Consider the following 17,491-nt stretch of genomic DNA (forward strand, 5'->3'; position numbering starts at 1 on the left):
TGTCTTTTAGCAGTGGACTTCACACTTCCTCCAGAGCAGTTTCTTCTCTTAGCAGTAAAACTGTTGGTCTTTTGCACCATCAACAAGGTGTGAATGCTGTAATGGCCCCATCACTAGGAGCAGTGGTGGGCAGTGGCTAGGATAGAGTTATAATGGATCTTTTTGCCAGTAAGTGGTTTGAGTTTTTCAGTTTCAGTCATTCAGCATTATCATGCCTATCTAAAAATAAAAAGTTAAACCATGTATTAACTTGTCAAGTGTTAGGAAGTTTGCACTTTTCCTGTATCTGGTTTACTTTGTTTGTGGAGTGAGGGACTTTCTATTTCAAAATCTGTAGAAGTAAACCATTGTTACTTGCACTGAAAGTACACGGGTGAATGGAGGGGGAGAACTGCCTTGTAATAAGCAAAGATGCTGGTGGGTCACTGAGTGTAATAAAATGCCATTAGAGGTTTGAAGTGCCATCTGTATTTCTCTCGTTGTCTCTCATTCTGCTTATAAATATATATGTGTGTGAGCATGTATATGTGAGAGATGATGAAAAGAAAAAACACGTGGCATGTTGCGTGTTCTGAAAGGTGGAGGGCCAGGCAATCCAGAGTCTATCTTCAGCTCTACTACATATCACAGAATGGTTTAGGTTGGAAAGGACCTTGAAGATCATCAAGTCCCACCCCCCCTGCCATGGGCAGGGACACCTCCCACTAACCAGATTGCTCAAAGCCCCATCCAGACTGTCCTTGAACACCTCCAGGGATGGAGCTTCCACAACTTCTCTCAGTAACCTGTTCCAGTGCCTTACCACCTTCAAAGTGAAAAATTTCTTCCTAATATCTAATCTAAATCTACTTTCTTCCAGTTTGAAGCCATTCCCCCTTGTCCTATCACTACCTACCCTTGTAAAAAGTCCTTCCCCAGCTCTCCTGTAGGCCCCGTTTAGGTATTGGAAGGCCACAATAAGGTCTCTCTGGAGCGTTCTCTTCTTCAGGGTGAACAACCACAACTCTCTAAGTCTGTCCCCATAGGAGAGGTGCTCCAGCCCTCTGATCATCTTTGTGGCCCTCCTCTGGACCCTCTCTAACAGGTGCATGTCTTTCCTGCATTGGGGGCTCCAGAGCTGGACGCAGTACTCCCAGTGGGGTCTCACCAGAGTAGACTGGAGGGGCAGAATCATAGAATGGTTTAGGTTGGAAAGGACCTTGAAGATCATCGAGTTCCAACCCCCCTGCCATAGGCAGGGAGAACTCCCATTAGACCAGGTTGCCCAAGGCCACGTCCAATCACCTCCCTCGACCTGCTGGCCACGCTTCTTCTGATGCAGCCCAGCGTATGGTTTGCCTTCTGGGCTGTAATTGCACATTGCTGGCTCATGTTGAGCTCCTCGTCAATCAGCACCCCCATATATATATGTAATATATATATATAATCAGCAGACCCATATATATACTGCTGCCATTTCAAAGCAAGGTACTCAGTGTTTTGTCATCGAACCTTTGAGCTACACAACTTCTGTAAGTTGGCCTTGTAAACGGGTAGACAAGAGCAGATGTTTGTTGCTGGGAGTGTTTCCTTTTTTATTCTTCCAAGTTATTGCTGTCTGAGCTTTCCTTTTTCAATAATACTAGCCTGCAGTATATGCAATTTAATATAAAGTCCACTTTTTTGCATATTCATTCCAAAGTGCCAAGTCTTCAGTCCTTTATCTGCTTTATAGTAGTGGACAACGTAACAGACGGATTACTTGTCTCATCCAGGTGGACCACTTTGGGAACTACTGTCTTGTTAATGAGGAAAGATTATCTTTAAATGAGCAAGAACCATTCTTGTAGCAATGTGCTATAAATAGAAGCGAAGTTTTAGTAGGTACATAAAATTAATAATAAATATCTATTAGGCTTGGAGCAGATTGCTGGGTGATTTATGCCAAGTACCTAGTATTTTCTCTTACAAATATTCTTGAAAAATCTGTTTTTCAGCAGTCTTGTGATAGCTGTGAGGGATGGTAGGTAGTCTGAATTGCTGTAGTGGTGGTGGTGATATCGGGGAAGGTGTTTTTTTCCTTGCCTGTCATGTTTCAGCTGTATTACTATATCATATTCATATTTGTCATTGTTATTATAGGTAGCTAATGTTTATACTGTCAAGGAAATTAATTTTTTTAAATGGTTCTTCTGAGTAGAAGGCTTTGAAATAATTCAAAATAGCTAAATGAATTTTGAACAGGGAAATGGCAGTATTTGGCTATATTTTTTTCTGCTTGGTATGTGTTATTCCTGTGATATAGCCCCACAAAAGCAAAGGTAAAGGATTACTTTCCAACTCAAGAGAAATCAAATTCTAATTAAAACAATTTCCTACCTGTTGGGGCAATGAAGTGTGAGGGCCAAAAATGTATTTTTGTCTTAAATCTCCCACTAATGCTAGTGCAAGACATTTTTATCAGTCTCCAGTGTGAATAAATTAGAAAGCCACTTTAATACTTACATCTTTTTTTAAATTAGTACTTTTTTTCAATACAACTTGTCTTAGGACCTAGCTGAGATGAGAGCTAGGAATAATGTGTTAGAGTGCTATATCACCTTTTATATTTTTCACTGTATTATTTGGGTTATTCCAAATAGTCCTGTGAGCTTTCAAGTAGACCTGAGAATGTGAGGTCTAAGATGAGTTAAAAAAACAACCAAAAAACACCCCAAGCAAACTGAATTGTGCAAGCTTGGAGTGGAGCCTGAAACTTTAGGTTGTGGTTTGATTCTTACTTCATTAGTGAGAAGTATATTTAGAGCTGAGTGTATGGATCCTGTAATAACAGTTGTATAAAGTCTCTGTTAAAAATAAAGTCACAAGGCATGAACTTAGAATCTACTAAGGCTAAAACACATCTGATAAAAATATAGCAAATTTTGTAGCTTGTATCATGAACAACAAAAATACAGTTTCCTGGTAGATTAGACTCTTAAAAACTGCTTTGAATTTGTTAAGAAGATTTGGCTGCTTTTTTCCTAAACATTAGTGTAAGGTATGTCCTGGTGTGTTTTGTTGTCTTTCTTTCTCCCCTTGCTCTGACAGTGAGCAGTGAATCTTCCTCTTCTTCCAGAAGATGGAGACAAGAAAACAGCATATGGTAGCGCTCACTGCGTGCCCTCCGACAGGCTCCAACTGTTCATATCTTCGGCAGACAAGAGTAGTTTACGAGGCTTTGTCCTCTATTTAATTCGCTTTTTAAGTGTTATAACTATTGTATGTGCATAATCCCTAGACAATTTATGTATTTCTGTATATGTGGGGAGAAGGTATTCTCCTTCACTCTGGTGTAATTGCAAAAGATACAAGGCTTACTTAAATTTTCTCCATCTTGCTGAAATGATTTGCACCTTAGATTTATGTGGTTTTTGAATTCTCTTGATGCTGGCTTCCAATATTCAGCACAAATAAAGGCAGACATGGTCACAAGAACTAATTATAATTACGCATATTTAGTAAGATAAGATCGAACTAGACACTTTGAAGCTAAGTGGAAAGAACAAAGAAAGTAACACCAGGCAGAAACAATATGTTAGGGCGGAAAAAAGTAAGCTGTAGCAGAAAGCAGCAGAGAAAAAAATTAGTATGTTAATTCTGAGTGTATTAGAACACCAGCTAAACTCATCTGTTTGCAGTGCTGATGGGCTGCAATAGTAATGTTCTCTGTGGGGTGTTATAATATACAGCTACTTGCAGGTTAATGTTCTGCTTGTTTTGCTGCACAGCAGGCAGTAGTGAAAATCTGGTTTTGTTTGGGTTTGTTGGTTTTTTTTTGCATTTCCTGCCTCACATCTACCTGTCATTCTTTTTTTCTGCAATTCATTGTACTTTCAAGAAGCCATGAGCATTAACTGCCTTGTATCCTGTTTTCAGGGGTATTCTAGAGAATAATGGCAGCTGGGGAATCTCTCACACCCGGGTTCCAACGGAATCCAGGCCAGGGCACGTTGCACTTATAGCTGGATTCTATGAAGATGTCAGTGCAGTTGCTAAAGGTATGCTGGTCCTAAAGCTTTGAATACTGTCCTCCAAAATCGGGTGTTGCAGTGATGTGCTGGGTTTGTAGTTGATTATTAATAAATACCTGCGTAGTGGTTTGTGTACCAAGATTATATGGAAAAGAATAATTCTGGATGGATTTCCCACTCTTAATATTGATAGCTGTGAAAGTAGCTTACATAAGTTAATATTTTGTAACATGGTAAAATTTAGCACCCTGAGTCTAAAAGCAGAAGAACCTTATGGAATGAACTCTTCACGTAACGGAGTTTTTAATTATCATTTGGGATGTAATGGGAGATGGCTAAGTAGATGTCACAAACAAGAAGAGAACTGCAGTGTCTTAGCTGAACCATTGCTAGGCTGAGTTGGAGAATCAGTAGCAAAATAAAGCGAAAACCCCAACTATGTGTTTTGTCCGGAGCTAGCTGTTACTGCGTGCTTGGTGGATAATAATGTGCAACAAGCCTTCGCGTTACTGACTTGGTCTTTTTTTGTGGTCCTCTGCCTTCCCCCAGGCTTCCTACTAGCCTGAGCGCTTGTAGTGTTGTGTGTTGGTTTTGGACAGGGGAGGTAAGAGTAATTTCTTGGTCTTGGCCATGTTCCTAATGTAAAGGTTCTTCCTTCTGACATCTGCTACAAATGCAGGATTGGCGGGAATTGCTGTTAAGAGCATCTCTTTATGTTTGTCAGCTGCCTTGTCATGGAAACAGAACATCTTGAAGGTTTTATTGTGATGAGGTGGAATGTGATTGCTGGAAATATGATATATGAGTGTGTAATTTATTGCCTAAAATGCCAAAAGCTGAATTCAGACAACAGGGGATTTAGAATTCAGGAGATTTTTAGCTGTTTTGAAGGTAAATCAGCTGTGTGTTTTGTCTTTTTGAATCCTGGCATAATGAGATTGGCTTAGGTTTTCAGTGAACTTCTTAATGAATGGGGGACTAATTGCAAATAGAAGTTGAAATGGAAGTAAAACAGAGACTCGCAAAGTGGAGTTCATTGTGAAATAGTATAAGGGAAACTTTAAAAAACAAACAAACAAAAAAAAAACCCAAACAAAAAAACCCCCAACATTTTGCATGGACTATCAATCTTAGCAGTCAATGAGATATTCTGCTAACTCCATTTAAATCCATGTTTGTTTAACAGGATGGAAGGAGAATCCAGTGGAATTTGACTCTGTTTTCAATGAAAGTAAATATACTTGGAGCTGGGGAAGCCCAGATATTTTGCCAATGTTTGCAAAAGGTAAGTTGAAATTTTATGAATCTTTAACACATAGTTATCAGGTAGTAAAATAGAGACACTTAAAAATTGTGAGTTAAAGAAGGTGAATAAAGTATTTCCAGTTTGTATATTTGTATACCTGATTCCTAGTTTGTGAATTCAAGACTGGGTGAAGAAAAAGAAGCAGGCTTTTATAGAGGATATCCCTATTTATTATTCATCCATTTAAATAGGTTTTACCTAATTGTTTCAGCATACTAAATGAAACACACCCTTAGTTAAAAGGACCTAATATTTTTTCTTTGCTTGAAGTTTAAAGCTCTTGTTTGCAAGCCTGCAGCTGGCATTTTCTTCCTCTGCATGCAGCTCCCAGTGATTCAGGTGATAAACTATAGTCATGCTTTTTGAGTGTCTGAGCTGGTGAAGTAGCTTATTGTGGGTTATCCTTCTTCTACTCTAGAACAATAATGTGTAAAGGGAATAACTTTATGCAATTAGGAACTGCCTGGTACTATTGCTGAAGCCGAGGTCTTTTCCCCATGGTGTGCAGTGTGTTAAAGTCTTGTCAGCCAAGTGCAGTTGGTCTTTCAGCATGCCGAGATTGCTGAGGAACATTTAAAAAATTTAGAGTGCCTCCAAGCCTCCAAGTTTAATTTTGTTTTTTGTTCTTGGAAGAATGAGGGCACATACACCCTTTCCCATAATCTCAGAGTAAAAGAGACTGAAGTGAAAAGGGGGCAAGATAGGGGCATATGCTGCTGTTCTGTTCTAAGTATTGGCATTGACAAATCAGAAAAATGTTATGGGCAGGATAGGAGTGGAATCTAATATTGCTTTAGAAAAAGTGTACATCATATTTCTCATGATGATTCTTGAACTTTTTCTGAACTCCAGTCGCTTCCGCCTCTCTTCCTGATATCCCCCCTCACACACACGCACCTCTTGTCTGTTCTTTGCTTTATCCCCGTAAATTTATGGTAAGCTGTAAAAATATCTCCTGATAATTTCCCATGACCTCAGATTACAGCTTGTATTTGGGAATATGTGATGGCGGCTGGGGAGAGGGGAAAGGTGGTACACTGCCCTTGCACAGCTTATTTACATTTTTGGAGATATGTTCTTGGGAAAATATTTGGGGAATTCAAGAATTTCCCAGAGCCCTGTACTTCTACTAGTTTTGTTTGAGTAAGAAGATAAGCACAGGACTTGGAAGCAGCTTTGATGTTAACTGGAGGGATGTGCAAGGGTAATACCATGCTGTTGCTGTGTCTCTCGATATGGCTTGTTCTGAATGGCGTCAACAATGGAGCTTTCTTTTGGAGGGGGAGGGAAATCCCCCGAAACTGAGAAAGGTTTAGTGCAGCACTGTATCTGAGAAGTAAATGCTGTGTGGGAAAATGAATCATAGTTTCTCACGATAGAAAGGTAGATTAACTTCTTTCAGTAGAAAAAGATATTTACCCTTCTTCCAAAGAGAAGTTTTATAACACAGAAAGGATTTTATAATACAGAATTTCCAAAGAGAAAAGTTTTATAATACAGGGAATGGAATCAAGTGTTTGTTCTTTAACTTTACTTTTACAAAAAAGCCTAAAAGGAGATAGGGAAGCATAGGTTCATTTCTCTTCCTCTTTCCATGTTGCAAATTTGTAAGCTCACAGGACTCTTTTCTTGTGTGTATTTTATCATGCCAAAATGTTCAGAATTTTGTTAGCTGTTTCACTGCTTTCATTAGATGATGCCTAAAGAGTATATAATACCTGCTCGTTTTTGGGAAGGAGAGAAAAATCCTTTGTTTCCTGTCATCGTCTATGTTATTGGGGTCCTTTTCCTATCATAAAATAAATATTTCAATTAAATGGTTGAGGATTCTATAGAGAAGGTAAATAAAATGCTCACAGATCTCCTTTAATATCAAAATAGATATGCATGAAATCTAAATTTGTTGAAGTCTCAGTGACTTTGATTAGTGTTTCAGTCTGAGAAAATCTGCGATGTACCTTTGGAACTGGTGTGCAATTTACTTAAGCAGGATTAAAAGGTGTTAGTTTCTAATAGTTAAACTTACTTAAGCTACTGTCCTGGTTTCAGCTGGGATGGAGTTAATTTTCTTCCTAATAGCTGCTGTGTTTTGGATTTTGTATGAGAATAATGTTGATAACACATATTGTTTTAGTTGTTGCTAGGTAATGCTTATATTCAATCAACGACTTTTTGAGCTTCCCATAGAAGCTGAGAAGGGGCATAGAGAGGACAAGCTGGTGAAAGAAATGCTCCATACCATAGATATCATGCTCAGTGTATAAATGGGGGTTGGCTGGGGGGCTGGAATCCACGATCGCTGGTCGGGACAGGCTGGGCAATTGATCCTCGGCTGGTGAGAGCAATTTGTGTTGCATCACTTCATTTTGTGTATTCTTTTGCCATTTTTTTTTTCTTTGTTACTGTTCTATTAAACTGTCTTTATCTCGGCCCACGAATTGTTCTTTTTTCCTTTTTTCCCCCCTACTTTCTCTCCCTCTTCTCCCTACCCCACTGAGGTTGGGGGCGGAGGGGGGAAGGGAGGGAAGGAGTGAATGGCTGTGGTCCTAGTTGCTGGCTGGGGTTAAACCACAACAGCTGCACAAATTCAGTCTGCTAATTTTAACCTTATTTTCTATGATATTTTTAGATTATGACCTTGAAATTATCTGAAAATAATGTACTTTGAAAATGCCTGTGTTATTTCCAGAATGCTCTTTAAAATTTTGAGTTTTTCTTCTAGACTTGTCAGAATTTGAAGTTTGACTTGAACAGTCCAATCCTGTACTGTTTTGTCACGCGTCTACGTTGGAGTATAATCCCAAATATTAAATGCCATGCTGAAAAAGGAGCTGAGGCTGTTGCTTCTGTTACGGGAAGTAGATGTTAGTCCTTTGCATCCAGATTGCCATTTGTTCCAGAGGTTCCCTTTCTCTCTGTTGGAAGCTAGCAGCAATGCTAGGGTCATTGTTCAGCTTGAGTATGAAGAAGGGTATCATCAAGACCATAGGGACAAATGGGTCAAGCCTTTGTCAGGGTTATTCTGGACAGACAGACCTCTTGGTCTCCTCTTCTAGTTCCTTGTTCCTACAGCACACCAAGAAAAATGCAGAATTTCTCGCATTCCTCACCTGGCTGTGTTTGACTGCTCTCTGATGCCCACACTCTGTGGGCAGAGCTTAGTGTCTGATGGTCCTTGTGCCTTCATTCTTTCTTCCCCTCTTTTGTGCCTGCAAAAGTTGCTAGCACAAGTATCCTGCTGGTCTGGGCTCTGACCCATGAAAGACTTGTCAGACACAGGACCAGCCCCGCTGGCAGAGTGAGAGCTTTGCGTTCTGCAAGATGTAAATCTTATTGTAAGAGCGTGGTAACTTGATCCCCGATCCTAATATTTGAATATTGGTACTGTGGGTGAGATGATGTGCCAGGTAGTTCTGCAATAGGAACAGGTGGTATCTGTTGTGGGACTTTCTGGCACCTCCCATTATTTCTCATAGTGTTATTGCAGCACCAAACCCAGTAAAGCTCTGTGCTCGCTTCTAAAGGATGTTTTCGGCTCTGGCTTCCTCTGCTTCTCTATCCCATCTTAGTTTCCTCATCCCTGGACTTAAAGAAAATATTTGGCATACTGTTGCTCGCCACCTCTCAACAGCAATAAAATAATATGTTGTAACATATGGCATAGTAGTTTTTTCTTATTTAAAAAAAAAAAATCCATTATTTAAGCTATGCAGGCAGTCCAAAACTTTCCTAGTATGGCGTCGTTTTGCAGTGCAGGGTTGGGTGGCTTTTTTTCTTTTTCAGTCTGGTAGAAATTAGAAATGGGTAAGTAGTAGATGTGTTTCTTTGCCTCGTCTGCAAACTGTTTGCTTTCATTTGGCTTCCTTGGCGTGGCGCCTCTCAAAGACAAGTCTTCTCAGGTTTACTTGTGACGCTGCGGAAAAACAGTACAGCACTCTACCCTCTTAGGCCATCAGTCATCCTGACAGTGATGGCCAGGGCTTATTTCTTCTTTTGAAGTAATTTATCCACCAATTGGGACTCCTTAATTCAGTTTTTAATGCCTGGGAGTATTTTCTTCTTTTTCTTTCAGACTGTGAGAACTGCGGTGAGTGTTCTGGGTTATAAGTAGAAGTAACATCTCCTGGGGGGTATGTGGGAGCTGACCAGAAAATCTGTGCCAGCTTTCATCTTCATGGCCTGAAATACCTGCATTCCTTGTGTGGGTTTGGGCATAATATTGGTTAAACAGCTCCCTTATACTGGGATGTTAGTTCATTCACAAGCCTGGAAGCTTACAAAACTGCATTATATAATTGTGACATCCAGCAAATCAGTCATACTCTCTCTGGCCATCAACTGATAGAAGAACATTTTCCGTCTGGGAGTTTATGTAGTCACAGTAGAAATAGCATCCCTGAGCTGTAACAGCTCAGCCATTGACTGTATTATTTCGTGAAATCCCACCTAACCTCAGGTCTTTCCAGGACTTCTGAAGTTTACTTTCTTCCAGGTCTCCGTTCCCCCCCTCCCACCCCCCTTTCTCTGCTTTGCTCTATTGACAGTGAATACAGAATGAAATTGCCTTGTCCAGATGCTGTGCTTTCGCATCAGTGGCCCTCATGTTGTACTTTATGCCTGAACATAGTCCAGTAGTTCTCCCTTTTAAATTTTGAATCCATGTTTTAAAGATGCACACTTTGAATATCGTCTTTGTGAAGCTATCCACTTGGCTTTCAATGCTGCGTTGCCTCCTAGAATTGATGTACAGTAACTAAGTTACATTCCTCCTGTTGCCTTCCTTATATGTGATATATGAAGTTTTCCTGTGTAAAAGGCCTCATTGATAGGGCATTGTCTTGCACGATTCAGTTTAACCACCACAAGCTAAGTACATGTTCTTCAACAAAAAACCCTCCCAAAACGTGTGTTCAAACAAGGCTTTTAATGTCTGGCTTCCTCTGTTAGAAGTTTCTCAGTGAAATTCCTCGTTTCAAAAACTAAATTCTGTTTAATTTGCTTTAACGGGGATTTATTCTACCCCTATATGCTTTTCCATACTTTATCTCCTCACCTAAGCATACTGGATAACATTGCTCCTCATTCCTCTGAGGTGCTGATAAGCTAATGAGTTAAAATGGTATCCAGGCTTCAAAAAAACATTAATGATGGGAAAGTTTAAAATAAGGATAAAATGTCTTTGACTTTGGATTGTCGTTCTTGATAGATTTCTATTCCTATGCATTATTTGTGTATTTTTGACTATGAGAAAAGGAGGAAAACTTTTCTCCATCTCCTATTTCATCTGTATTGTTTTTGTAGGTGCTACTGGGGATCACGTTTATACATTTTGTTACACAGCAGAAAGTGAAGACTTTGGAGCACAAGATGCAGCAGAGCTTGACACGTGGGTTTTTGATCATGTTAAGGTGAGCAGAGAATCTTTTTATGCTACCTGTGTATAAAAACTACATCTGGATGTTAACTTTATCATAGAACTAGAAAGTAAGAAATTTTTGAAAGACCTATCACTTGGGGTCATAAGTAAAAATTGCTTGAATTGAGTATCGTGACTAGCATAGTGGAAGCTTAGAGGAAATATTTTGTCATTCAATGCTAATAAAAAAACCTAACTGTAATAAAAGTATGCTTTAAAAACATATTTGGCTTGTCTTTGACTTAAATTTGCGTATAATCTTAAACCCATTTTAAAGCACTACAGAATGTGATTAGTTAAGGATTTTATAACAAATATTGTGACATGGCAGAAATGGTAAGTCTTCGTTATGAGAAAGTATTATTGACTTAATTTTAGTCAGGGTTGTACCCACTGTAATTATACAGCGTGGCTTGTTCTGATGCACGTAGCTGATTCCTGATTATCTGTTGTGGTTCATGCTATGCTGTGGCTGTCAGAGAAGTCATGGTTAGTTGAGGGGGGATGGGACGGAGGCTGACTTGGAGCTGACTTGGGTCAGTTCATGACTGTTTTCTGTGACGTTGTCACTGTAAGTATTAATAGTCCAAGGCACATAGTTTCTGATTATTCATTAGTTCCTATATTCATGTTATTCCATGTTGCCTCATTTGTCCTGGATTAAGAAATGGTGATAGTGGGTATCGGTGTATAAATATCTGTATCAGTGGGGCAATTGGGTGAATTACTTTCTGGATCACATAAGAACATTAATGGACTTAAAACTTCTTCCGCAAGATCTCTGGACTGCATGCATTAACATTAGCTAACCAGCATAAATCAAATCAAACCAAAAATAAAACCAAATAAACCAATAAATAAACCAAATTAGTAGCTTCATTAGGAAGCCAAGGGTTGTTCTGCTTTAAACAGTGACATAGCATGGAAAAAACTAGTATAGTTTGCCAGTTTTCAAAGGAAGTGATTTTCTGAGTTTGCAAGTGAAAAGATGTTTTTTCTAGCTGCTGTCCTCTCCCTGAGCTTGCACTTGTGCCAGGTTGCATGTTGTAATGCGTACGAAGAATACAAATCAAATTAGACTGTCAATTACACTCGGATAGCTGTTGTCTTAAAGTTGCACCCTGCTGTCACTTGGAGCTGCACAGGTATGTGAGGGTGGTACTACCTTTCTTTTAATTCAAAACACCTAATAGCATTTCTTCTTTCGAACGATAATGATAAGCTTGATATATATGTCATTACTGATTACTTCTTCCTTGGAACCAGCACCATTATTTTAAAGACTTATTTTGCCTACCTAAATTTCATACAGTGAATGGATAGGACTTGATTGACTGGTCTAAAACACTCATTCCATTAATCATCTCTTCAGTTACACATCAGTGATTGCTTCAGAAGCATGAAACTTGAGGCGGACTGAAACTGAGGTCACTCTGCTATTATAATTCAAACAACTCTCAGCTGTGCTGGTGAGATTATATAAGTAACAATGACAGTTTGCTGAAACGAAGTTCTCCTTTGCCTACATTTTTTTTCTTCCTTTGAGTTTTATCTCGAGTACTTAATGATATATCATTTAACTCTATGTTGGGCAAAATGGTCCCTGGATTTCTGACTCTAGGATGTAAAAGGCACTAAGGTGTACTCCCTCTCCACTGTGGAGTCAGCAGGTCCCAAGCACCACAAGGGCTACTTGTGGCTTCCTCTGCCCCAAGAAAGACGGGGGTAGAACGGAGAATGGCTAGAGTTTATCAGCTCTATTAAAGGATCATGCTTCCATGGAGGGCTCTGGGCGAACAAATGGTCACCAGCAACTTCTGTTAAATATCTGTGGAGTCCATATTTTGTTCAGACATCAGTAAATCCTGTGCTTGCTAGACCTTCTAGTAGTCTTTTTTTCTTCTTTGCTTTCTCCCATCCAAGGACAGACATGATGCTAAAAGATTTCATGTAGTTGTAATCAAACTTGTCTTGTAATATTTATATTAATATTTATATTAGTATTACATTATAATTAATTTTACACTTTACTGTGAATGTTTTAATGGGAAACTTATTGCTGACCTTACTAAATTGTGTATCAGTTGTAGCCAGGGCATTATTTGTTGTTAGTTGCCAGAAAAGCATAGAGAAGTTGCCAGAATCGTAGAAAAAAAAAAGGTTGGAAGAAAGCTGTAGTAGCCGTCGAGTCCAACTCCCTGCATGAAGGAGGGCCAGTTAGAGCAGGCTGCTCAGGCCTTGCCCAGTCAAGTTTTTGAGCATCTTCAAGGGCAGAAATTCAACAACCTCTTGAGCACCTGTTCCAATATCTGGCTACAGTTACGGTTTTAAAAAATAATTCTAAAAAGTCTCTTTAGCTTACTGGAATTTCCCACATTTCAAACTGTGAGTTTCCCCTTGTCACATCACCAAGGCCCTCTGAACAGTCTGGCTCAATCTTCTCTTCACTCTCCCAGTAGATGGCTGTAGACAGCAATGAGATCTCTCCTTAGCTGCTGTTTTTTGAGACTGGAGAAACTGAGTTCTCTCAGCCTCTTTTTTGTTTACTCCCATCCCTGAAACTTATTGGTGTCGTTTGGCTTAAATATACAAGGGAGGTAATATTACTGAATGGAGCAAATAAAAAGGAAACAACAAAAATTGAGGCAGAAACAATATATATGCAATAAACATATAATGGTGGCTTGGAAACTAGTGTTGAGTGGTGGTAGGTCTCAAGTTTTGTGAAGAATGAATACCAAAAAGAGGAGGCCTTTAGTAGGCTGCAAGGAGATACAAGGATAGTACTGGGCAGGCAGTTCAGCAACCTGCAGAGCAAAGTGGGTTTTGCTCCTACTGTTTGATGTTCTGCTTACCAAGTCACCGCCTTTATCAGCCTGGGATAACTCCTTGTGGTGAACTTCCTAATTGTTTTTTTTCAGTAAACCATTTAAAAAAATGTTCCATGGGATAAAGTTTGCTATTTGCTCTGGGAAAAGATGCCACGTCTTACATTACACCCATCTTCCTTTTGTCGTCTCATTCTTAATTAGTCAGAGGTTCGGTAAGCTCTTCTGGCTGCTGCTGCTCTGGGTTATGAGGTGGCTGGGAGAGTGGGGTGGTTTTGGTATGTCATGGGGACTCCTCTGGTGGGAGAAGAGAAGCTCAGGCCTTGCCTTCCACACAATGGCTTCTTTCGCTTAATCAGTCTGTGATAGAAAAATACCTGCCTTCTAATATTGATCTACATTTTGGATTTCATTTTAAGAGTTTCCCATTTGTTTATTTCCTTTTGTTTAATTAAAATAAGAAAATAGAGTTATACTATATCCTGCAAGTTACTGGTGTGCTCTGGAAGGCTTCTTCAGTCTGTGGTCAAATATATGCAGGTGGACGGACCCCTGTCAGAAACGGAGATCTCCATAAAAATAATTATATTACTATTGAATGTGATTGGATTTTGTTCTTGTATCTTTATTTAAAATATCTCTGGACTTTGGTCATGATTTTATTTGGACAAGAGTTGAAGTTGAGAATGTGCAAATATTAGTCCATGTAGCTTGTCCATTCAGTGGGGGGGAAAAAAGGTGAAATTGTGTACTACCATGGTTTCCTGACACGGCTTGCTATGATACTCTTGTTTCCAGTTTGGTGTTCCTCCGGGTACAGTGACTTTCGTTTACACAAGGTATGAGGTTTAGTTTTTAGGAGCTCCACCACTATCACAAATGAGCTCCCACTATCACTGCTCTGTTCTTTGGTGGCAGAAGTGGTTCACTGGCTCTGTCAACATTTTCCCTGGACTCTTGTGTGAAATTTGAAGACGTTTTCCTTTATATTAGTGTACTGACAGGTTCTCAGGTTGCTTTTTGAGCTAAAACTCTGCCCAACTTTGTTTCCTCGGGCAGTGCTGTTACTAAGGAGATCATGTTGGAATAGCTGTCTGCTTGCATTTTGCATTGCTGTAATATGGCTGGTCTAACATAGAATAGCCATGTCAAGACTCATTCAATCTGAGGGGAAAATCCCCCTGGCATCTGCCTGAGGGATGCTGAAGTAGGACATGTGCAAGGCAGATGTATGTTCTGTAGTTCATGTATTTGCAAAGCGTGTCTTGTTCTGTTTTAATTTGGTTTCTGCAAATGAGTTGTAGCTTGGTATCTCAGTCCTGCGGAACCTGCTTCCAAAGCAAGAGCATTTGAGACCTTTGCTTCTAGCTTGAAATTGATAAATCAATGGGAATATAAAGCCATAAGTGGATCTTGGGAAAGGTGCATAGTTGCAATGACACAGGAGGCAAAGAAGGGATGATACCAGTTATCTGGTATTTCTGCCTAAAGAAACTCAAGTAACACTTAAAAAAAAAACAAAACCACCACCAAAAAAAAAAAAAACCCAAACAAAAAGACCCTTCAACTTGAGGAACGTTGCCTGCCTGAGGCTGAAATATTGGACTTACTATATTGGTGGTGCTTATCCTCCAAGAAGTACATCGGGAAGTAATTAAATTTTTCTCTTTCATAACTCTAATAGTATTTTGACATGAAAACATCTGTGTTTTATTTTTAATAGGCTGCCTATCATCTTTTTCCATTGTGCTCTGATTAATATCTTAATGGCTTATTCCATACAGAGCTTCTTTAATTCTTCCAGAAGTAATCAAACATTGTTCTCTGCACTGCATGAAGACAAAGTGGTTCTGTTCCTTCATTTGCTAGGCATAGACACAAATGGACATGCTCATCGGCCAAACTCAAGGTAATTGAGAGATTAAGCATATCTTTCTTATTAGTTTTAAATGAATACAGTAACTTTTCAAAGTGCTATTTATAAGGCCTGAAACAAGACTTGCAGTCTTGAGGGTTTCTACAGTAGGACGTGTATGTCACCATAATTACTTATGTTCTGAATTTTCTGTGGTTTTTCTATGTGAATTTTTTTGGTTTTGGGGTCTCGTCTGTAGAAGTGACAGATTTTTGCTATATACCGCCTGCCTGGTTATACTCCTCTACTCAAGTCTGATTTTTAGCAGGTTGTCTTAGTTATAGTCGATACATGATCTAGAAGATATGTAGGAAATTTTATTTTTAAATATACAATGGAAGCAGTTCTGTGATTCCCCATGGCTGAAATGGTGTCCTGGTTGCGGCAGGGATGGGGTTAATTTCCCCAGGAGCCGGCAGGGGGCGGGTATTCCATCCCAGGTGACCCATGCCCGGGCTATAAGAGGCGGTAGCCTGGCGAGGAGAACAGTCGCCACTCGGGGGTGCCGCTCAGGTCGGAGTGCTGTGCAGCGGTACTGTAATTGCATCTTCATATCCCTTTATCGGTGATATTGTTTTGTTTTCATCTTCCCTTTTACTGTTCTGTTAAATTGCACTTTTTCAACCCACGAGTTTTGCCTTTTTCTGTCGATTTTTCCCACGGCTGTGGGAGTTGCGCGAGCAGCTGCGTGGTTCTTCATTGCCGGCTGAGGCCAAACCAGGACAGATGGATGGTTGAATTTATAGACAACATTAAGTTCAGGAATAATGGCTGCAAATTTCAACATTACACTTTAGCTTTCCTTAGGACACTTGAATGAAGAGTTTAGATTAACAATACTCATCACCAATTCAACTTGAAGGGAGCTATTTGAGAACTTTTCATTTCCACACATGCTTGGAATGTAGGACATTATGTCTTTCAGTCCTTGCCTGCTTTCAAAATTCTTGCTCTGATTTCTGACTTTGTTCCAAAGTTAATACTTGCTGTATGTCTCATGTGATTTTTGTTATGATTTTTTGAAGATAGAGTTTTAAAACTGACTTTAGCTACAGCCACAAATAGAAAATTACTTGGCAGAAAGTTAATTGTGGCCACTTTTTCTAAAAATATATAGATTTTTGGCTTAGCTTGTATTCCACAAAACTCTGGGATCTGTGCTTATTCAGGAACCTTCAAACTGTGCTGTGACCATTTGCTGTCTCATGTAAGATTTAGAGGAGGAGAGATTTTGTGTCTAGGATGCCTTTTGTTAGCTTGAGATTCTGTAGAAGAAGGCAAAGCCATCTATAATCAAAGGACTGGGCATTATGACCATGGATAACTTGTTCTATACCAAGTGTGAGAGCCACCTGGAATTTAATAACATTTTTTTCTTATTTTTTTAGGGAATACAAGGAGAATATTAAAAAAGTTGACGAGGGTATAAAAGAAATTGTTTCGATGATTGAAAATTTCTATGGAAATGATGGAAAAACTGCATTTATTTTAACTTCTGACCATGGAATGACCGATTGGGGTGAGTCTTTTTAAATCTTTAGTCAGCTGAGTTTATGGATGAGTGCAGTTACGGAGCTCTGTCACATTAGAAGATATGGAGCCCCTGCTTCGATTTGATAGCCTAAGTGTTGCCTGTGTATGAAACCCGTGCAAATTAGGACATAGTTAATTGGCTGCAGGTGCCATCATCAGACCTATGACAGCTGAGTTGCGTATCTGGACAAGTGAAAAAGAAATGAATAGGGTAAAGCTTAACTCCCTTAGTGGCTGCTAGTATGGAGAAAAAGACCTGAAAAACACCTCTCTTGGCCTCCCTGCAGAAAACTAGCCTGAGCAGGGGGAGGTTGTGTTTGGCTGCCAACTGTGAAGGTGTTGCAGCCCATGTGGTACAGAAATAGTTATCACTTTGCTCTTGAAGCACCTGGGAAAGGTGACAAACTGTGAGCTGTTGAAAAACCTTGGGGCAGTCTTTTTTGCTTGTTTTGGCCTTTTAGGCACAGCAGAAAGGATGCGACTGCTGTGTGATCTCTCTAG

At 39.6% G+C, this 17,491-nt stretch overlaps 1 protein-coding gene across 1 annotated transcript in view; it reads left to right on the top strand.

Moving 5' to 3' along the window:
* Positions 1-3,897: 3,897 nt before the first annotated feature.
* PIGN (phosphatidylinositol glycan anchor biosynthesis, class N) overlaps positions 3,898-17,491 on the top strand; it is a gene marked incomplete at its 5' end in the record, with an annotated part of 88,315 nt that continues 74,721 nt past the window's right edge. The window contains 5 exons of the mRNA XM_009883949.1: positions 3,898-4,019; positions 5,179-5,277; positions 10,600-10,706; positions 15,327-15,451; positions 16,846-16,976. Coding sequence (XP_009882251.1) covers positions 3,898-4,019; positions 5,179-5,277; positions 10,600-10,706; positions 15,327-15,451; positions 16,846-16,976 — 584 coding nt within the window. The remainder of the gene's footprint in view (positions 4,020-5,178; positions 5,278-10,599; positions 10,707-15,326; positions 15,452-16,845; positions 16,977-17,491) is intronic.

Source organism: Charadrius vociferus, unplaced genomic scaffold (assembly GCF_000708025.1).
Source record: "Charadrius vociferus isolate BGI_N301 unplaced genomic scaffold, ASM70802v2 scaffold234, whole genome shotgun sequence".
In the NCBI taxonomy this organism is placed as follows: domain Eukaryota; kingdom Metazoa; phylum Chordata; class Aves; order Charadriiformes; family Charadriidae; genus Charadrius; species Charadrius vociferus.